Source organism: Centrocercus urophasianus, unplaced genomic scaffold (assembly GCF_019232065.1).
Source record: "Centrocercus urophasianus isolate 14NV4802_14NV808 unplaced genomic scaffold, USGS_Curo_1.0 seq_23, whole genome shotgun sequence".
NCBI lineage: Eukaryota > Metazoa > Chordata > Aves > Galliformes > Phasianidae > Centrocercus > Centrocercus urophasianus.
In genome coordinates, this window is record NW_024884789.1 from 1,580,326 (window position 1) to 1,603,063 (window position 22,738).

The window sequence follows — 22,738 nt, forward strand, 5'->3', positions numbered from 1 at the left end:
CTAAGGCATAGTTTAGTGGCTGTTTACCAACAGCTTAATATATTTACGAAACTGTGTATTATTTCTTCTTAACAGCGCTCTGCACAGAGGAGTGTGTGCATGGAAGATGTGTTTCTCCTGACACTTGTCATTGTGAACCAGGATGGGGAGGCACTGATTGCTCTAGCGGTGAGTAAAGATTACAAAAATGTAATAAAGATATATACTGCTATTAAAAATTGTAGGAAACAAAGCAGTGGCCTTAGAAATTGGATGCTTTAAATGGAAATTGAAGCTTGTCAGTTGGTTGTTTTGCAGTGATTAATGTGTGATATTACCCTTTCCTACAGCAGTGACTTTCGATTTTTCTCTTGTTCTTATGAAGAAATGTTAAATGCAGTGAAGGATGCTCTTAATGCTTTCTATCCTGTTATTGGAATACCAATGTAGATTTTATACCTCTATTATCGTTTTTTTTTTCTTCAATCTTTCTACTTCAAATTCTTCATTAAGAATTTTGTGTAGTAGTTGGGGTATTTTCTAGACAGAATACTTGTCCAATGGAAGCCAGTGGGAGTTTTACCATTGACTCTTCATGCAGCTCAGATTCTTCCTTCTGACTTGAATCCACACCCTGAATTATCTGTACTGCACAAGGTGGGAAAATGGGACAGATGGGAGTTCTATACTGTTTACTAGAAAATCAATTCACACTTTAGGCTTTCAGTTCTTTCAGTTGGAGAAGATTTTCATATCGAAGTTTCTTAATTGATAAAGGTAAGTTTAAGTCTACGTGACTAGTTCATGTTAGAGTGAGACAGCGAGCATTCTTTCTGGTAAAAACATCAGAGATGATGGATGTAAAATTGGTCCAATCAATTACTGACATAACAGAAATAAGCTTGTTAATTGAACTCTATGTATTAGGCAAGTAAGTAAAGCTCATATACAAAGATCTTTATAGTCAGTTAATGAACAAACATTTTATTTTGCTGTTAGTCTCTCCCTTCCTTGCAAATTGATTGTGATCTTAAGAAAGAGACATCATTACCAGTCAAAATAGGTAAAGGTCGGCATCAGAAGTGAACAAGAGTTCAATTTGACTGGGGGAACACCTACAGAGGCTAAAGTCAATGGGACAAAATGTTCTCTGGTTGCCTGTCTTCTGTCTGCAGCTTTGCTGCTATCTCCCCACTTACAGCAGGAAAGGCAACTATGATAGGAAGGGGAGCAGAAAGAAAAGCCATGTAACCATTTGGGATGGTTGGGATGGACCTGACATGTAGACAAGGGAAAAACTTGGAAGGCATAATTTACTGCATATCTATCTAGAACAATACTGCTATCTTGAGAAAAATAGTTCTTTTAATTGTAAAATAATGTAGTGTCTCAGATAATTATTTTATCTTTTGGTTATTTTTGGCAATAGATAATGATCAACCTAACAGGCAGTGGGTTTTTATACCCTGCATAGGTACTTAGAGCATTTCAAGAGTGAGAAAATAATAAAAACCTTGTGATAACATGGGCATACATCACATGTTCAATTGCACACACATGCGTGCACACTAGGAGTAACAAGCATTCCAAAGCACGAATGGGCCTTGGGAACTAAAACTAGCCAGTGACTCATATTAAATTACACTAATCTTGCAAGTGAAGATAAAAAGAAAAAGAAGGTTTTTCCTATATTGAATATTTAGCTTTTTAAAGTAATTAGGAATATTAAAGCACTGACAAAGATTGAGATAGAAACATTATTCATAACTTTTATTTCCGCACTGGGCAGCAATCCAGTATATTTCATTTATGAGATTTCAGCAGTGGAAAGAGAAGCAGTAGCCAATTCCTAAATTAAATATGCCCTGTTAACTTTTATAAATGATAGCCCAGGATTAGCTTCAAAATTTAAGCTTACATTTTATTAATATAATTAGTGTGTTCACTGGACTACTGTGCCCATTGTCTTTCATTCCACTTGTTATGTGCTGGGCAACATGCATTCTTGTCCTAAGGTCTGATCTGACAAGCACCACTGTCAAGTGTAATGCTTGTAAGTGTGAATGGCCTCACTGAAGTTAGCTTTTACTGCAGCCATGAGAGTTACTCACTTTTATGCCTGATACTAAAAGTTTGGATGACTGACCTCCTTACTGTTCGGAAACCTTGTTTGAATTAAAAGGTATAGAACAGTTATCAGCTGGATTCTTTACAGTCATTGCTCTGAGTGTTTCCACAAGAGAAGCTGAGAGCCTTTTCCTGGCTGATGCTGATACAATTCAGATACAATGGTGATTCACATGTTGGGACTTACCTTTATCCATCAGTAATTTGGAAAACTATATTCACTTTTACTGGACTAATCTATTACCTGTGTCTACTTTCTTCTTCTTACTTCATTAATGTTGAATAGGTGTATGAAAGATACATGTCTGCAGTGACAAATAAATGTGATTTGTTAGGGGTTTCTGAATGGCTGGTAAAGCTGTGCTCCAGATAAACTGAAGCTGTTGGTTATATCCCAGCCACAGGTTCTGTGTGTGGCCCTCAAGCTTTGCTATGTGAACCTCAGTATGAGTGATTTCATAAAGTCATAGGCATATTGCTTTTACTGTTGGCAATTTGGAACTGTTTTACTGGGAAAGCAATTGCTTGGCAAAACGCTCTCTTTAGATTAAAAAAATCACACAGGAGAAGTAATTGTTTTCTGAAAGTGACATTAAGAAAGGGAGCCTGATTGACACTGGGTGTCATTGTTGTGTACCTGGAAAAGACCTGTGGATGCTCACCCAGCTTGAGGTATCTCAACACTGCAAGCCAGACTAGTGTAGCTTTCTAAAATTTATGTATATCCACATTTGATTTGGTGACTGACATTCAAACGTAACCAGAGCTCCAGCACAAGGTCCAAGTGTCACTTCAAAACCAAAAGTCAGGTCCAAATGTTTGGGTTTTTTTCTTCTTTTGGTGTGCTGCAAAGAGTGCCTGTGCTAGGAAAGCATGTGGATTCTGACTCTGAGCATAGATTTCCTAGAGAGGCACTGTTTTGATGTTAAATCCAGCTTCTTTGCGTTATTGTTCTCCCTTGTCTGGAATATATACAGTTAAATGGTTTGAATAGTTACAGCGACAGCCTGTAGTCATCCAAACAATTTAAAATCCTTTTCAGACTTCATTTCATGCTTTCATAAAACTCAGCCTGTAAGACAGCGGTCAGAAATCTCACCGTTTTGTGCAGCTTCCAGTGACTGATTGTGGTACTGATGGTGGTGTGTTAGAGTTCATCTGTTGTCAAGGTTAAAATAAGTTCAGATGAATTGCTAAACAATTATTAAAAAAAAAAAAAAAGGTGCCATATTCAGCTCTGCATGCCTCTATACCTGTGTTTTACTGCATGCTGTTGTACATCTGTTGATGCCTGCAGGCCTAGCCTTGATTTCATGCTATAAAGCTGCAATATATTAAGGCTTGATTACCATAACAATAAAAAGAGAAGTAATGAGGTATTAACTAAAGAAGCTCTTGAATAAGAAGTTTTTCAAGGTTTTAATGATGTTAAAAATTAAAAGTCTTTAAAAAGCACATACCTTTTCCCTTCTCTTTCAACTTGGTTTTGATTTGTTTAAAATCATGCCCATTATGTCCATGCAATCTGCAGTGTTTTGTTGGTTTTTTTGATACAAAGGAAAATGGCAAATGCTCTGTGTGAACTTACCTGCTCACCTGTCCAATTATTTCAAAGCAATTAACTTCAAACAGTATGATATACTGGTGTGAAGTTCTGGTAGGAATATAATTGACTGTTGGTGGTTACCTGGCCTTTTCTGGGTCTTGAAAATAACCATCTGTATTTGTAAGTATTTAGGCCCCATTCCAGGAAAGCACTTAAGCATGTCCTTAAGTTGACACATGAGCAGAACTTTTCATCTACTTTAAATGAAGCAGGTGTCTGAGGATGTTGCTGAGTCAATTTTGAAGAAACAACTAAAAATATCTCAGTGAAGTCTAAGACCCTCATTGAATTCATCAGGCCAATAGAGAAGAAGGTTTCTCTCTTCCACAATGCCAAAGCTCATCAGGCTGCATTACTAAAGACTTATTTTTACTCTAACAAGTATTTTTCACTGTGAGGAAGATCACCAATATCTTCCTGCAAAACGGGGTTCACCAGGCAGTGGACAACAGGTAGAAAAAGGAAAGTTCAGGGCAAGCACCCTGAATTATAAGCAAGAACCTTCCAAAACTGTGTGTGCCAGTTTCAGAAATTTCAAAGTAAAGAAACAGAGAAGTTGTAATGACAAACTAAAGTGGTTTTCAACATGTTTGCTTTCCTAGTAGTTTCAGCAGAAAATATATGCCAAACCATCCTTCATGCTTCAACCACCTGAGGAGGGGGGCTATGCTATTGCTGCCTGGCATGGGCAGCTCAGTACTGTACACATATGTATAACAAGATTTCTTTGGAAAGAATGTTCCGTAGAAATGATCATCAAGAGTAAGAAAGTATTTCATTTTGTCAAAAATAGCCAAGGTCATAACAACAGGCAAGTATAACCTAACAGCAAGATCACATTTAAGGATATAGCCCTAGAGCAGCTGGAGTGCTTCAGTTCTGAAACTTGTGATGAATGAGAACTGCAGACACTGTGCTAAATCTGAAAGGGGGTGTTGCTTGACAAGTTATGAAAGAAATGGTAGAAATCTCAGGAGAAAAAGTGAGTATTTTAAATGGCTCCATGGCGTTCTGCAGGTTTGCTTTTGGCTTCCATATTCTCAGAATGCTTTGAACTATTTCTGAAAAAGACATAAAGCTCAAAGGAATGCTGGGACGCGTGTGACTTGTGTACAAAGCATTAAATGAAATTCAGCTTAAGATCAGGGATCTGTCTGATGGAATCATTAGCTAAGTTTTTGTCCTTGGCTTCTGAAGACAGGAGGGCTGACTGGCATGGCACCCTGGGAAGAGGTGTGTAGAGGTGTGGATCCTCAACAGTTCCAGTCCTTGAGTGGAGTGCTACTTTGGTTCAGGGCCTGTCCTTGAAAGACGGCTGTCCATGTTTCCTGTGTAGGAGTTTGTCTCTGCAACAAGTTTGTATCACAAGGACTGCTTCATCAATGTGACAGAATTCGAGAGATGTTTCTATTTCCAGTGAACCCTTGTATTTCATACATCAGTGCACAATCTAAGTTTAGGTAAAATTTCTAAAAATCTGTTTAAAAGCAGACTGTGGTCTTTTAATACACATTTCACTTAAGCTAAGCTCAAACTTCAGCTTAATGCTGATATGATTTGCAGATTCAGTGACAGCTGCATCATGCAAAGAGATGTACAGGTATAAAGGCAAGCTCCAGTGAGGGTGCACACAAGGATCTTTTGTATCAATTACAAAGCAGAATGGTCTCTTTCTTTCAGATTGTTCTTCCTTAAACATCCCAATCCCTTCAACCTCTGAGCTAGTGTGCTCAGGTAAGCAGCTGCTGTCTCATTTCTGCCTCTGCAGGCTGTGGAGCCCACGCATGCTCGGGCTCACACGTCAGGTTGTCTGTGCGAGGCCATCTCTGCAGCAGCTGCACTTCCTGGGACAGCCTACACAGGACAGCCTGTAACCAGGGAGCTGAGCATAAACACAAGCTGCTGTTCAGCACAGTTAGCACAGCAGCATGTCCCGCCTATATATCTTTACACAGATAATTTGGCTGCAATAAACTGGACTAATATGTCATTTTTCATTCTGTGGGAATAGTTTTTCTCTCACTGAAGCTGCTAATATTGCTACTCACGTGGTTGTGGTATTTTCTTCTCTCTCTGTAGCAGATGTGGTAGTACACTCTTAGCTTCTAGGAGTTAACTGCTTTGGAGATGCTGTGAGCTTAATTTTGAGCCTTGTCTTTTCCCCAGAGTAACTGGACCAAGTAAAAGCCAACAGTGGATCCTGGAAAGGGAAATATAGATTCAAGATTTACTTTGGAGAGAAATTGCTTTTTGCACCTCTGCTGTGTGATTCATTGATGATGAGTAGATCAGTTGCCAGTTGTCCTAAAAGTTGTACTAAAGAGGATAAAAAATAGAAATTCAGCACCCTGTGTCCTTTTCCTTTTTATCTTCATCTTCTCTGTCACGGGGTGGGAAAGGACTTCCTTGAATCAGCTGCTCTTGTCTGAGGCCCATGTAGTGACAGATCATTCTCTCCCATCAGTTCCAGCTCTCCTTTGAGGCTGCCTCCTTTGAATGATTTTGAAGATTTCATTGAGCTGTCCTCACTCTGCTTCGGTCCCTGGAGTCGTGCCTTGCTCACAGTGTTGCTCTTCAGATGTGATCTAGCAATGTACTTCATGTGTATGAGTAGTACTTTTAAAGTCATTAATGAACAACTGATGTTTTTTATGTAAGATAAATGCTTAAGTCATTATCTGAATGGGACCATAAGCGATGAGGGGGGAAATCAGGTTGATGAGGATCTCATTTAGGGACCAAGAGAGTTACGAAGTATCATCCAGGTTTATCAATGACAGTTCCTTCTTTCAATGTGTTAAAGCCAAACCCAGCTTCACCAAAAAAAAAAAAAAAAAGAGAAAAAAGAGAGCCCCAAGCTCAATACTGGGTGTTCCACAGAGGAGGACAATCTGCAGGGCACTGATCTGAACACGTCTGCCAGTTCTAGACAGAGGTGATGCTTTGACCTACCACATAGGTGAGTGCCAGAGGGCAGAGAAGTGATAGGAAAATAATACAGGTATGTAGTGTGATAAGCCTCCAGGTGTAAAATATTATTTTGATGTATAATGTTATCAGAATAATTCTGCACAATTATGTAATTATTGCAATATTACTATAATAATCTCCTCTGTTAAATCATCCAGTTCTTTCTATGTTTGTCTGCTTTAGTTGAAGAGATGAGCCATAATGAGTTATATGCTAGAGCGAATATTCATATAGAACTCAGACGATCTGTTAAAACCAGGCTTCTCATTTGTAGCTAGGTCTATAGTTGTAATTCTGGTATACATATACATTGATATAAGGCATTTGGTGGGCAAATGGGAAGTAGGAGGCCAGAGCTGATGGCCATCTGAGCATAGCACCTCACGTTTTCTTGTTCTCATACCTCTCATGAGCTGTATGTGACCAGGATGGAAATTCTGCATTCTGTGTAACAATTGGATCATGCCTTGTACTTCTAGAAAGTCAATCTGCTGACTCTCTGAATCCAACTCTGAATTCATGCTGGAATCCTAAGACATGAGAGGTTATGTGCAAATTTTTTGGCGTAAAACCTTACTTGTAGCCCATCATTAGGGACTGAGGGCTTTGGAGGGGGGGCACGCAGAGACGCTCTGATTTCATAGAAGAGAAAGGGGAGTGTGTATAGGAATGCTGGGAGCAAGCAGGGTTCTGTGTTGAAGTTTTGTTCGTGACCAAGGCAATTGTGTTGATGAGTTGTCTCTAATTGGGAGTACAGGTTTACACTTCAAGGGTAATTTCCAGTAAAGGAAATGTGGTTGCTAGTGCTGAATGGGCTTAATGCATTCTGGTGCAGGTCTTCCTGAGGTTATACAAGGGGGAATTTGGCTGACATACACTTTTTTTTGTCTGCCTAATTGTTGAGAACTGAGGAGACTTTATATTAAAGCAGTATATGCGTTATGAGTTGTTAGTTTTATTAATTTGACTGAGGTTTTTTTCACTTTGGACAGGGTAATAGCTATAAAAGAAGGAATCTTCTAAAATATCTTTTTTAATGAACTGAATTTCTAATGTTAAATTTCATTGCTGAAGCATCTTGCAGTAATGTGGCTTTAAATGTGCACTACACAAATGAACAGACTTTAGATCAATTTAAAAGTACCACTGCTATCATTTCATGGCCTGGATGTTAAAGTGCTGTCACTTGGAGAAAAGAGCAGAATTCCTTCTGTCATAGTGCAGGCAGAAGTCTCAGGCTTACACACCCATTGAAAAGTATTCCCAGGGTTTTTGCTTGCTAACAGAAAAACAAGTGTAAAGGTTCTAAGCTGATTATTTCAATGCTTGCTAGAGTGATGCATTTCAAAGAATGCTTGGAGAGGGCAGAGCTCTGCTCACTGCTGGCCCTAAGGTATCAGCAAACCCCTGTGAGCTGGTTCAGGTGGCTGCAGCAGAGGAGCCTGAGGCTGGCTCTGACTTCTGCTGGGTTCTGAGTAGCTGTCTTCAGAGATGTGTGATACAAGTGGGAAAGACCCTGCTGCCCCTTCACCTGTTTGTAGTCTTGGGATGTTTCCACAGAGATGCTCTTCTTCCTACTTACAGTGCTATTTTAAAGGCAGTGATTAAGCATCAAAGTCAGAAGGGATTTTCCTTCTTTCTCTCGTCCACCATTTGTGTTATTGTATGGTATGATAACATATTTCTGAAGTGAAATGTTTTCATAAAATGTTTCTCTGACTAATCTTGTTCTGTTAAATTACACTTCTGAAAAGACCCTCAAATAGATACCCTGATACTTGTCTGCAATCCTTATAAAACTTGGAAAAAGAGTTTGCCACGGGAGAAGATATCTTGTGTCCTCAGTGAAATGAATGTTTGTTGAAACTGCTGGTTTGCTTCAATGATGTGAAGAGAAATAATGAAATAGCAGAGGGCTGAACTACAGCCTATCTGGCTGTGAATGCAAGGATGGGAGCGGGGCTTCATACCACTGCTCACAGGTGAGCATTTTACTCTTGCTGCTAATCTAGCTTTGGCAAGGAATGCAGAGAGCCCTTAGTTATCTGTGCAGAAAAGCATACAAAATAAGGAAATATGTTATGGCCAAAGCAAAAAATTGAGCAGATGGTGTGCTAGCACCATACCTGCCTCTCTGAGGGGATTGCTGTAGCACAGCCACCACTTACAAACACACTGTTATGAACTGAGACCAAACTCAGGAAGAACAAGGGGAACATGATACACATGGAAGCATGGAATTGACACAGAACAAAATAAAGATTGAAGTGGGGGGAATAGAGGAAAACCTAGTAGCAGTGAGACAACAGGCAGAAGCAGCTGGGGGCAGGAAGAGCGCAGATAAACGGAACTGAGAAAATGAATGGTGAAATGCAGTAGTTGTGGAAAATGAACACTTCAGTGTTCATGCGAGGCACTAACCATTTCAGACCTGTGAGCAGTGAATGCCTCATTCTACAGAGAAGAATGTACAAATTTGGTTCAAATTAAAGTAGAAGGAGGAGAGAATAGAATGGTGGTGGAAGAGAAGATGCTACAGCCAGGCCAATAATGGTGAAAATTGCTGTTAATTTGAGAGAACAAAAGAAATGGCAAAGATCAAGGGGAGGCAAACCCTGATGTGCCAGGTATTGCCTCAAACAGGAAAAACTGGGGTGTTGAAGGAATGCTTTTTATCATGCAAAAAAAATTAGTGAAGTGAGAAAGAATGTGATGCTTGCAAACTAGCGGCAATAATCAGGCAGAAGAAAGATTTAGAGATGAAGTGTTCTGTCTAAAGTGGCATTTGTCTTTTTGGTACCGGCAAAGAAACCCATTAAAGTGTTTATGCAGGGATGTAAACATCTATTCTATGGTAGTCATCGGCACTATAGCTTCAATAAACAGTGTTTAATGTTTAAACAAGATATATTGCAGTGGGATGCTGGAACTTATGGAGCTTTCAACTGCCAAAACTGCCTTTTCTTGGCCTGGAAAAGTAGTGCAAGCAAGAAAAGTGCAGTTTTTAACCACCAGTTTTTATGTTTTTACTGACAAAAATGTTAGGGTAATATCAGAAATTTTGCACATTAAGGAAAATTTCTACAGTCAAAAGTTACTTGTACTGCTGCACTCAAAGAAACATTTTACATCTCCAGTTTTAACCCTTTTTTATACCATTTAAACATCTTGAATGTGTACTCTGTAATAAGCACATCCCTCAGTCCTTTCTTTACAGCTCCAAAAGACTTGCTTTAGTCCAGAAAAACTGCAGGATTTTGTTTATAAAACGTGCTGGTGTTAACACAGCAGAATATCTAAAAGTTTTGGATTGAAAATAAGAGTTCAAAATACCTGAATCTTGTTCAAGAAAACACAATGAATGCCAGTTGTCAGGAAAGCTGGGAAGAGACCCAAGTGTCACAGATCTGGGTGTCGTTTTCTTTGTAATGACAAGAACTCTAGAAATATGAGCAATGAACTAAAAGATGAGTAAAATCAGGTGATAGCAATACACGTTGAGTTTCTGGGCTGTGGAGTAAAATAAAATGAGACCAACGGCTACACAGAGACATGCTTAAAGGGACTGAAGAAAGGCAAAAAAAGGAAAATGTATGGGACAAGATCCTATCCATATCTACTTTATAAAAAGAAGTCACTTTCCTATCTTGTGTGTGTTATGCAAGATAGATTTAGGGCCCGTTTGAAACAACAGTAAATGTCAGGTAGGAATGATGTGTGTATTATTACTCAGACTATTTTATATCAGGAAGATCTTTGTGGACATCATCCAGAAAGAGCAGAGATAAAACACTCTTCTTTGATCCTGGAGGGTGGTCAGTCAACAGAAAAGTCTCTGCAGTTCATCATTTTCAGAAGCTTTCCTGCCTATCATAAAAAGCCTATTTATGTAAAAGCCAGAGACGAGCAGGGATATAACTCTGTCCAGAATGCTTAAAAATATGTATGTCAAATGCAGGATAGATTGGTTGAAATTACCCTGCAAAATGCAAATTTTAACAGAATCAGCTAAAACATGAAGCAATGGACATTTGGAATAGGAATAGGATTTCTTACCTTCGCTACTGTCTGCTTAAACCTCACCTTTATGAACCCTTTGTATCAAGCTGCAGTGATCTAACTATGCAACAGTATTAGAAAATTGATTGCACTGCAGTTTTTAGCCAAGGACCAAAATCTGGTATCGTGTCTTACTTAGGTTGCAGTGATAATTTCCTAAATAAAAATCAAGGCTTGGAAGCCCAGACTGCAGAAGGAGGCAGATTTGCAGAAAAACATACAGATGTACATGGAAAGTCCATTTTTCCGTAGGGATTGCAAGGTTTGCAGTCATGGAGATATGATTTTGCATCATCGTTTACCTTAACCTGCGAGTGCTCCATAATCACTTGGATTACTAGTTTAATTGGAACAGCTGTAAAAAAAATGCATGCACTTCTATGAATCTTCTATGATCTGCCCTGTAGGACAAATTCCAGCTACTGAAAGATGGCACCCAGACTCTGCTTCAGGGATACTGGGGGAAGGTGATATCTCTTCCTTCCAAAACTGGTGAGATTATATTACATTTGGATTATGAGTCTCAAGACGGGGCTTGGATTTGATTTCATCCTCAGGTGAAGAATTGCTTTAGTCACAACTAACTCAGGAGTGTATTGGGAAAAAGTTCCTAGCATTTAGGCTATTCATAGCATCTGATTGCAGCAACCCAGTTCTGGGTTTCTTAGGGACCGCCATTCTGTCAGATCAGTAAGACGGTCTTATTAGCTTTTGTCCTCAGCAGCTGGGTCCCAGCTCTCTTCAGAGTGCATGGATTCACAGATTACTGAGATCACTGAAGTTCCATTTAAGCATTAAAAAGCCATCTTTTGCTGTAAGCGTGATCAAATGCTGGAACAGGTTGCTTGGAGAGATTACAGAGTCTGTCCTTGGAGATGCTCAAAATTCAGCTGGAGACAGTCTGGCAAACTGCTCCGGCTTACCCTGCTTTGAGCAGAGGGTTTGGACTGGGTGATCTCCAGGGGTCCTTTCCTCCTCAACTATTCTACAGTTCTATGATTCCATGAATTATTTTATTCCCATAACTTTAGCAATCTCTGAATTAGAGCAGAGGATTTATTGAGTTGCTAGTTATGATAGAAAACAGAATACATAAGCAGCAGGTCAAAGTATCCCAAAGGCCAATGGGAATCCTCTTATATGTGGGAGTTGAACTTTATTAATGGTGACTCTATCCAAAGAGTTATGTGGTTAATCTCATTCTGAAATCCTGGAATGACGTGGAAATTCTTTGGAGGGGATGCATTTTGGGTCCCGCTGAATTCAATACAAGAGTTTCTTGTGTTCAAGAAAGGAGGTTCTGTTCCCAACTTTGTTTCTGAGACAGTCCATTTGCACCTCTTTCTCTCTTTGCATTTCTTTCACTATTTTATAAAATGGTGATCCTGACCTTTGTGTGGTGTTTTGAGGTTTCTACACGAAAACTTCGAAAGAAGAAATAGATGTTCTCATTAAATTAGTAAGATCAAATGTTGTGTGTGTTCTATAGTGAATGCATGTTTTCTAACTGGCAGAAAGAAATGATGTTAATTAATTACTTTGACATACAGTCATGTTGTTGCAGACTGTATTATAGATGTCCAGATGTTGGGTTGTTCTTCCAGGATGCAATATGTTCAAATGTATTAAGAGGTGCATTTTTTCTTTGTGTACGACTATGACAAATTAGCCAAGCTGCTAACTTGCTTGAAGGCATCTTTCACGCTTCATCCGTTATATGAGTGATAGGTGATATTAAACCACTTCTTCTTTGTTGTGAGGAAAAACACATTGTGGATAATGGAAAGGAAATAATCAACACCAATATTTGTCCCAACTTCATTTTGTATCTGCATGATCAATAGTTGGGTTTTTTTTCACTTTTCATTCCCTTTTGCTTCAATTTCTCTGTTGTTGTAAAAGACATTTTGCTTCTTGGGAGCTCTGGATCACATTTAGCTCACTATTTTATGAAAGCAGAACTATGCAACTGGAATTATTCTGGACTTGCATGTCATTTGCCTACAGATGAGAATAGAAATTCAGCTTTTGTCAGTTTAAACCCCAGTAATGGGTCTGTGTGGTTTTACTTTTTGCTCAGTTCAGAGGAAATAAGCAGGAGGAGTCAAGATTAGAATCATCAGGTCAAATTATAGAGATTTACACTTTTAAAAATGCTATAATTTCCTTCCTCTGATAATTTCAATAAATACTTGGTTCATTAGTATTTAAATGTGCCTACTTTTCCACGTGGGCTTTAGATATGTAGCTGTTATTCCGTTGTTGTATCATTTTTGCCTTTGTCTTTGTAATTTCTGAGGGCAACTTTCAGAATTAAGTACTAATTCTTTCTTTAATTTAATTGATTCTTGAAATAACATTTTAGTTCCATCTGTGTTTTCAATAGGAACTAAAAAATCTGTTCTAAGTCGTTCTGTGCCCTGCTAGATTCCCTGCCCAAGTCTTTCAGCCTTCAAAGTACGGTTTCTGAACTGAAATTATTTTAAGTTGGGAAGGAAAAAAAAAAAAAAAAAGATCAATATGGAAAGTTAATGTCTTCTCTTGATATTGGTGCTTGGAATCGTTTTTCATCCTTTCTGAATTTGTCAGAAGAAAATTCTATCATTGTTTTATTATGTTAGTTAGCAGTGATACAAAGATAATTGATTCTCACTTGGTCACAAACCAGCCTGATGTTAAGGCAGAACTATCAGTGATTTGTTTTCCTGAATGCTTCTATTCATATCAAACTCGTGCCATTTTAATTCGAGAGTAAGCAGGGCTCTGAGTGGAAATGAGAATTTTGAACGAACCAAAATGTTTCTTACCTTCAAATGTTTCTCTCAAGCTGAAGATTCGAGAAGACAAATTTCCGATGTTTCCTGCTGGTTACTGTTTCTTTAAGAAGCCATAAAAATGAATTATTTCTAACCCAACAAGACTGGTTTTTGACTAGGCACTCCTTCCAGTTGTCATTTAACCAGACAGTTCTTCAAATTAAACTACAGGATGGCTTCACTCATAGTTTGCAGATAAATCTTGCCACTCAATGCTTTGATAAAGATAGAATTCCAAATTCTATCTTTTCTGCAACTTTCACACATCCAATAATAGGGATAGCAGAATAAAATGTTAAATATAAATTATAAAGCTCTGTGTTAGAGCTGAGTACCAATCTTGATCAAGATGTTCCCTGCGTTTGCTGCACAGCACAGAATTTCCACATTTCTACCCTGAAACTGAACTATTTCTTTAATAAAATAAGCAGTGGTCAGCACAGCTGTACGAGTCATGCAGCTTGATAGGAGATTGAGAGTTTCATACCATTCAGAAAAGTCAACGTAGGATTACAGTGAATTAGGTTCAAAATTGTATTTTTCTTCATTGAGGATTTCTTTCTACGCTTCCATTACGCTTCCATTAAAAGGAGATTTGGGAGGGACACATTCTGAGTGTCGTGGGACACATTCCCAGCCCCATCTGGGAGGCAGCACCTTTGTGACAAAAGTACTTTGTTAATGTAAGTTTGTACACTGAACACCTCCAGTGATGCCCAGACTGCTGTGAGGAGAATTATGAGGGCCCTGTCCCTGTAGTACTTACTTTTCATTGAAGATCTCAAAATAGGACCCAGCTTCAGCTCCTGGGTGAGATTTCAGCTGTTAACTGATGTGGTGTGAGCTCTCTGCGCAGACTGAACTTTATTTGCTCTGTATTCTGCACATAGAAAGTGTTCTCATTTCCATCCAGCAACTCCTTGACTGATTAGCTCATGTTTACCTCGCTCTCAGTATCTTCCTCTAGAGCCATGTATTTTCCTGGGTTCAATACAGAAATGGAAATTAAATGTCAAACTAGTCTCTGGTTTTTCAGAAGAGACAGACTTGAAAAACAGAAACATGACCAGAAGAAATGTTTAAAATTTTATCACGACCCAGCCCTCAGCTATCTAGCAGCTGATTCTGTTCCGGGGCTGTGTGTAATTACTTTTTAAGTAAGTGAACAGACTGGCCTCAGTTGCAGGATTGTTTGGTTTACTGTAATTAGGTAAATTAATCAGTACATTAACTTCCTAATGCAAAGCACTGTTCTTCTGAAATGAATTGCAGATATTGACTGTTTTGGTAAGATTTAAAGAACAAAAACTTGGCCACCAGGTCAGCATTGTAAGGCTATGAGAATTCTGTAAACGTGTAAAAGCTATTAAACTCCAGAAACAAATGAATTGTCCAGAGAAAGTTACACTGGGGTTAATTTTTTTTTTTTTTCTTTTTAAGGGAAAAAAACAGATATATTGGACTTAGTTGTTTCCCTTTTGTCTAGAGATGTAAACATCAGTGCATAACTGCTTGATTAAATGGTGTCAAGCACTAGTCTAACCTGGTAACGGGATTCCAATTTAATTAATGAGGTAAAGGGCTCCTCCATGTCCTTTGTCTGCTTGCAGGGTTCCTGCTGGCATCACCCATACAGTCCCAAAATCTGATGTTCAGCTATTTGGGATTGGTTCATGTTATACACGGGGCAACTTGTGCAGCACCTGGGTGATGGTGCCTCCAGACTTTTCAAGTCTCAAAATCTCTTACCAGAATACTTTCTATGCAGCCCCCTGTTGTTAACAAAGGGACATCTGATAGCTAACATGAGTACAGAACGGCACGTTAAATGAGGCTTTCTGGTTTCTCCTGACTCATCCACCCTTTTATGTCAGTCTTTCAACACGATGATTCTCTGGACACATTAAACATGAATCAGTCCCTTTGTTTTAGCTGTTGAGTGCAGCCCTGTATCTCATTAAAGAAACTAAGTCACAATGAACAATGTCATACTTCTAAAACTTTTTAATCTCTCAAATAAATGCAGACCAGAGAACAGGCTAAGATTTTTCCAGAGTAACTCACTGGAAAGGAAATTGGGTTTTAGAGTCAGGCATGGTGGTTATCACCAGTTTCTAAATTGCCCCAATCAGGGCATGCCACTACTACAGCAGGCTGAGGTTCTGTGCCAGACCCAGGCTCCAATGCCTTTTGTCCCCCTGGTTCTTTTCGTCTTTCTATCTTCTCCCTTCCATCCCATTTTTCTCTCATTTTCTGATTTTATCCATTCTTTTTCTTTACTTCCCTGAAATATTGCCCTTAATGCCACCTAACTCTTGGGTGGAGCAGAGAGAGAGATACCTTTGCTCATGCCCCAAGTCTTCCACACGAGAAACCAGAGGCTGAGAGGCCTCCTGAGCGCCCAGCTCCACATGGCGAGTTGCCTTCCTGATTGCATTATCCACTGGGCAGGAGGTGGAGTGGGTTTCAAGGAGCTGCCTACTGTTTTACCCACAGTAAGATGTTGCAGAAAAGCAACTAAATGTTTCTCAAGCAGAGCAATTCAGGGTTTTAATGCCTCGTGTTCTCTAGAGTGCTCTGGTGCTGCTTAGGTAGCCTGGCCCAGAGCGGTGTTGATATCACAGAAGGATTAATATAATGCATTTCAAAACGATATCCTGCTTTTTCAGGATGTGCACATACATACCAAGTATTCAGCATGCTTTACTTTCTTAGCTGAGTCACTGTTGAAGTAGAAACTGCCAAAAGTGTGCCACTGGTGTCACATTGTGGTGCCCCTCCACGTAATTGTGGATCTGCATATCATATGGAGGAAAACAGAGATGGGCAGTCAGAAGCACTTGCTTAATGCCATTTGTCTTATGAGAATTTGATGTTTGCAAAGGATACCGAGTTGACACTCCGGGAGACTTGAGTAATGTATTTCTATGTTTGAACTTTAGCAGAGGGGGGGAAGGAGAAGAGGGAAGAGAGAGACGTGTTGTGACTCATAAGGCATTTACTAAAATGTGGTAAGAGCCTATGAAACATAAGAGGAGTTGTATTCACTTTAATTCTATTAATGGCCAGAGGTCTGTTCCTGCAAAATCTGTGATTGTTGTTTGGAAGCATCATAGTCACCATCTGAGCCTGCTTTCCAGTAGCTTTTCAGTAACTCCGAAAGCCTAATTAAAATGAACAGGGTCTCCATTTCTTTAGAAATTGAGTTCAAACCAATTTCCAGTTCTGGCAGGTTTTGAGAACAGGTGAGGATGATGAAGTTGCTGACCGACCACTTACTGCGCTGGGGCTCCTGGAGCATGGCACCTCCCTAGGAGTGTCTTTTGTTTGCTTGTGATCATTAAAAACTAATTAGTGATATTAGGTCTTCTTACTGTAGTGTTCTAGCAAAAAAAGATGGATTTTGGTGAAAAGTTTCAATTTAGCTCCTGGTAAAGCAGTTTACTTTGCGTGTCAGAAATCAAAATATACATGGACAAGTCATTCGGCGGCCTTGTGAACAGTGTGTTCGTGCCTTGGAAAAAAAGGGCTTGGAGCTTCTGCAGCCTGCTTTAAGTAAAGCTTAGGGGTGTGGAGGGCCTGCTCCCCACTGCCATTTCAGGACACATAACTCACAACAGTTCTCAAACAGCTCTGACCTTGTCTTCAGCTGAGGGAGGGCTTTCATCACACCAAGAAAGAGAGCAGCTTGTATTTCTTTATGTAGGTGGGGAGCCCTGAGATGCAGCCTGCATCAGAGCAGCATCATCTATTGATGCATTACCTTTAATGCCATTCCAAAAGACCCTAAATAGACAGTGGTCTCAGGCTGAAATTTGTAGAATTGCTGAGGGCCGCTTCTTAAATTGCCATTTCAGAGCTGTCTGTGATATTTGGACTGCGCCCATTACCTTCACTTTAGTATGTAAATCAAATGCTAGCTGCCCTTGTGCGTCCATTCTGGTAGAAATGAGTAGCTAGATACACAAAACCTAGCCAAAATGCTCTTATTAGCTGTGACTTGAAAGAAGGTGAGTATGCAAATATTCTTTCTAGTTGCAGGGATTTGAATTATTTGTGTACAATGTAATTTTTTATGCATCCTTTTGTTCAGCAATTAATATTTAATGGTCTGAAATAAAACTGTCAAACAATATGTTCTTTGCAGTGCAGTATTAAAATATCTACCAATCCTTCATACTCTATTATGGTGAAATGTTAGAGTGGCTAACATGAATGGTGGTTTAATTTGATTATATTAGTACAAAGATTGGGTTTAATAATTTCCCTTATTTTATTTCACATAGATGTTGGAGGTTTTTTTTTTTTCTTTTTTTTTGTGAGTACATGCAAGAGAAATGCAAGAAAATGTGAGTACATGAGGATGTTAATGATTTTAAGGTATCCATTCAGTAGAATTTCTCTTATACTCATTTGTAGGTTGTCTGGAAATGTGTCTCAACTTAATTCTCTAGTTGTAAGCAATTTGCAACTGGAGCAATAATCTTCATAACCTTTGCTACAGTTGTGTCCTTGATGTAATAGGGAAGGTAACGCATTAGTAGTCACATGCTGAGCTCTGGCTGTACCTGAGATTTAATGATATTTAACTCTGGACCTAATTTCAGCTTACAAGCGATTACATGCTGTCCTCTGGGACACTGATGCAAAGAATTTCCAAATAAGTCGCGAAATAGTGATGAATTAACTTGTAGTCTTGTCAAAATCAATTATCTTACATGACAGCTCAACTACACTTTTCTGTTTGCTGCACTGCAGCATGCTAAACATCAGCCAAAGTGTAAACATAAAGTCCTTGTATGTCAAAACTCTCTGGTAGATTGATCTTGTATTTCAAGTGCAAGCAGCTCTCCCAGAATCATAGTGGAAATGCTTTACTTACATTCACAAAAACTGAATATTCCTTCCTGCTGTGTTTGTAAACTGTTGCACTATGCAGTCATAAAGATATTATACAATTTGATAAACATGTACTTGTGCATCTTGTCCTTGGGGGATCAAAGTTAAAACTCCTTTGGGTTGTGCTGTGCTCAGTCAGTGCAAGGTGAGAGCTCTGGCTTGGTGCGATCTGCAGCCAGCTGCTCCTCTGCAGGGCAGGGCATGGACACGTGTCTGTATGGGGGGCAAATCAGAGGGCCCCTCCCCATATGTGTGGGGCTGCAGTGGGAAAACTGAAGTTGAATTTCCCAGCCTGAAAAGTCAAGGTGGTTCAGCTGCACCCGAGGACCTGACCGATTTGCTCTGGTTGTGATTCTCCATAGAGACATAGTTTGAGGTCCCAGTCACTTTCTGGAAGGCAAGGCTACTTCAGTTCTGACTTGCTTGATGATTTTAAAGGTTTCATCACATGCTGAGTGCAAAGAAGCACTGTCTGACAGCATAAGCTCTTGTGCAAAATTCTGTAATTATGTGATAAAATACATAGAGCCACTCTGCTGCAGTTTATATATAAAAGACTGACAGGGTAGCATTATGCTCTAGGGTTATGACCAACTTAAGAGAAATAAAAGATAATAAAGATCCATCAACATCTGGTTAGGTCAAAATCACTGTGAGAAAGGCTGCTAAGAGTTTCTAGTGGTGCTGTGCTAGGAGTCTGCTTTGCAGGTTAAGAACTTGACTTGGCTGTATGTAGAGGCCTGTCCAATTTTACTACGGAGAGAAATATTTCTAGGACTTGTGGCATTTCCAAGCTTTAATTTCTTTATATATTTTGGATAACACATGTTACTGAAACAGTAAATATTCCTGCCATCAGATTACTGAGCCAGGAAAATACTATTTCAGATGTAGCATTGATAGATAATGAAGATAGAATAAATGCCCGAGTCATAGCAAATAACTTCAGACTAAATAATAACCATTTGGTTCATTTAAAGTTAAGGCAGATAAAAAGCGAAAGATCACGTATCTATAAAACTAACCTTCAAAACTGAGGAAATGCATTTGGAAATTACGTTGGCCTGGAACCCTGAAGAAATGTAATGTGATAGATGCCCCAAAGCCCAGGTTCTACAAAAATTGTCGGGGATCAGCAGGGCCAGAAATCCATAGCTAGAAACTTCAGAACCAAGTTCATACTAGTTATCAAAGGAAAAGATAGTAGAAATAAGAAGAGATCTGTAAGGAATACAAAAAGGAACCTCAACAGACAAAACTGTCTTAAAAGTCAGGATATGTTAGGGATAAAGTGAGATTTTCCAGAAGTCAAGCTGAGTTATGTCTGGCAGAGACTATTGAAACAAATAGCAGAAGATTCTTCGGCTGTGTAGTAAGATGGAGATGAAGATGGGCGAGTCATGCTTTGGTGGAAATGGAGTAAGACACCGATGTCACCAAAACCAGACAGATCATTTTTCCAGTTTTCTGTGAGAATGATAAATGTGGGGTCGAAGCGTGGTTGAGTAATAGAAATAACCACAACTGAGACTTGAGCAAAATGTGAAGACATTAGTATGCTCAAGTAAGAGAAATCAGATAATCTGCCAGCAGTGTCCTAAGACATAAGTATATGAAATTCAGCCCGATAGTGACGATTTGTTAATAAATCTTGCCAAGGTGAAAGGGGTACTTGTCAGAGTCCAGAATACGTTGGTCAGGTTCTTGCAGAAATTCCACACGTGTAGGACTGAATGCCTGCTATGGAGTTTACTTACTTGAAGTTATTTCACATCACATGGCATTTTAATTTAAGAGAGTGTCGTATTTTGGTGCATTAATTACACCTAGCAGGATGTAACAATTGCTCAATATACTTGAATCACAGTACCAGCATGAATTTTGCTGGGAGGGGTTCAGCCTCCTTTGTGATTCCTGTGGTCACTTGGTCTTCCCTCAGCACCAAGGACACGGCGTTCACCTCATTCCTCACTCTTCCATTGTCGGTGCTCATTCGCTGGCAATTGGAAGAAAAGCAAGCATAGCAGCTACACTTAAAAGGGTGAAAAATAGTGGACATGTCTAGAGGCCTCTTTTCCTACTCTAAATAATATAAACATCGTAGAATATGTTTTGAAAGAAATAAGAGAATGAAAACCCTCTGTGAAATCTCACTGTAAATCTTGCCTTGCTGTGAATTCTGTAGCTTGTGGTAAGAAAAAAAGGATGTTCTGCTTATTTTGCTGAAAATATCAGTGTGAACTATGTAAGATGCACTAGGAATTCAGCCACATGATGTGCACAGTATCTGAGTTGCCTCCTGCTTGATGAATACATCTTGAAGTCTGAGGTCAGACATGGTGTTCCAATCATTCTGCATTGGGCACTCTATGCCAGAAGAGGAGTCGTGATCCTTGGTGTGGGACTGGCACTCAAACAACTCACAGCACTCACTTCCAGGGTTCAGTTGTCCATTTTGGATGTTGTGGTGTATAAATGTTCTGCAGCTAATGAACTGCAGGTGCCTTCTAGGAAAATAGATGGGGAGGGCAAAGGTGAGGATGCTGAGGAGTATGTGTATGTAACTGCAGAAAGCACAACAGACTCTTCAGTCTTCCTAAGAGGATGTTGCAGAAGTTTTAAATGTGCCATTGGCAAAAAATGTCTGAAAGAATATTTGTTCTGATGAAAGCCCCTATTTAGAACTTCACAGTCACTTTTGAGCTATTAACTCAGCCCAGGAGTTGACCTCTGCAGGCAGTTTGGAAGTCTGCAGTTCACAGTGCAGGATGTCGCACTATGTAACTTCTTCCATGAATGTAAAGATTGTTTTTGCACTGGGTGCATCCAGTTCCTCATATTTTTGATAGTTCCCCAGTTCTCTTGCATTGCTGTCAGTCAGCACTTCAGCTTAAAATATTCGTCTGTTAATGTCTGCATGTTAGGTAAAGCAGTTAGTTTCTAGTTGTTGTAAGTAAAGAGCACTCTTCTACTGAAAGTAGAAATACAGTATTTTGTAGAGCTGAATTCTGCAATTAGCCATATAAAGCAACTCATTGCTTAACCCCAGTAACACTGAGAGGGATGCCCCAGCAAGACGAGGACTGACTTGTAAGCCATTTGGACTGGGGTGACTCAACAAATTTCTAGGAGCTTTAATCCTGATCTAGGTGCCAAAACAGAAGAGCATTGAGCTACCATGAAAACTTGATCCTGGGAATGTGTGCATCCAAACCCTGGAATATAACACAATACAGTTATAGTCACCCAACAGGACCTGTCTTCAGGGCTTGTGTCTGGCATCCCCATTCTGCTGGTCTCCAGGCAGGTTTCACCATTTGCAGTTACTTTTTCGTACCTTGGAGAAAGTTTGAATAGAACTCCATTATGCTAATTCAGTTTTTGACTCTTATTTAATAAGGAGATGTGTTTAACAAACTGACTTTGATGAAGAGTGGAATCCTAGTCCTGGAAGGCAATGGGAGCTTTGGAATTGACTTCACTGGGGTTAGGATTTTGTGTAGAATATTCATTTTCTGTTTCAGGAATATTCATGTCTGCTCTAATGTAAATAAATATTACCATGGAAAGTTATCTGCAATTACTTTGTGCATTACATCCTAAATATCTACTTGTACATGACATTTACTAAAGAAAAACACTTGCAAATTACATGTTTGATTAACATTACATCTTTCACAGTTTAAAAAGGGTATGGTAATTGAAAGCTGCATTACTTAGAAGCCATGAACTTTATTTGAGCTCTCTCTGTAACTGCAAATCTTCCTTTTTTTATTGAATATTTCACTCTGGATTTATGAACATTTGTAATAGGTGGAAGGAAAATCGTCTTAAAGCAAACACCTTGGAACACAAAGGTAATGAATATTTTCTGCTTTGTCACTTAACAAACAAAGGTGGCACACAAAAGGAGAAGCAGGGTTCAGGTTTTGCACCCTGTCTGTATCTTGTACAGCTGACTGTAATTCTGCAGACCTCTGTGCTGGTAGGGCCTGCAATCACTGCTCATACATTTTACCTGCAGTATTCACTACCTTGTTGTGTGAGCACATTTTTCAACTGCCAGGTGTGAGAACAGGCCTTGCCTTTGAAAGCTCACTCTCCAAAAAGGATAACAATTCAATTGTACTCTTACAGGACACTTTCACAAGTAGAATGCCAATGTCTTGTGATGCTACTTCTGTGAAACGTCACTTGAAGTATTGCTGTTTCAGCTCTGGTGTCCAGATCCACTGATGCACTTCCAAGGATTTCAGTGGTGTCTCCGCTGGTCTCCGTGCAG

At 39.4% G+C, this 22,738-nt stretch overlaps 1 protein-coding gene across 7 annotated transcripts in view; it reads left to right on the forward strand.

Moving 5' to 3' along the window:
- MEGF11 (multiple EGF like domains 11) overlaps positions 1 to 22,738 on the forward strand; it is a 193,223-nt gene that overhangs the window by 26,184 nt on the left and 144,301 nt on the right. For all 7 annotated transcript variants that reach the window (XR_006169805.1, XM_042823968.1, XM_042823963.1 and 4 more), the window contains exon 5: positions 76 to 168. Coding sequence is in view for 6 of the 7 variants with exons in the window: in XM_042823968.1 (XP_042679902.1) it covers positions 76 to 168 (93 nt within the window). In the remaining variant the exon portion in view is untranslated. The remainder of the gene's footprint in view (positions 1 to 75; positions 169 to 22,738) is intronic.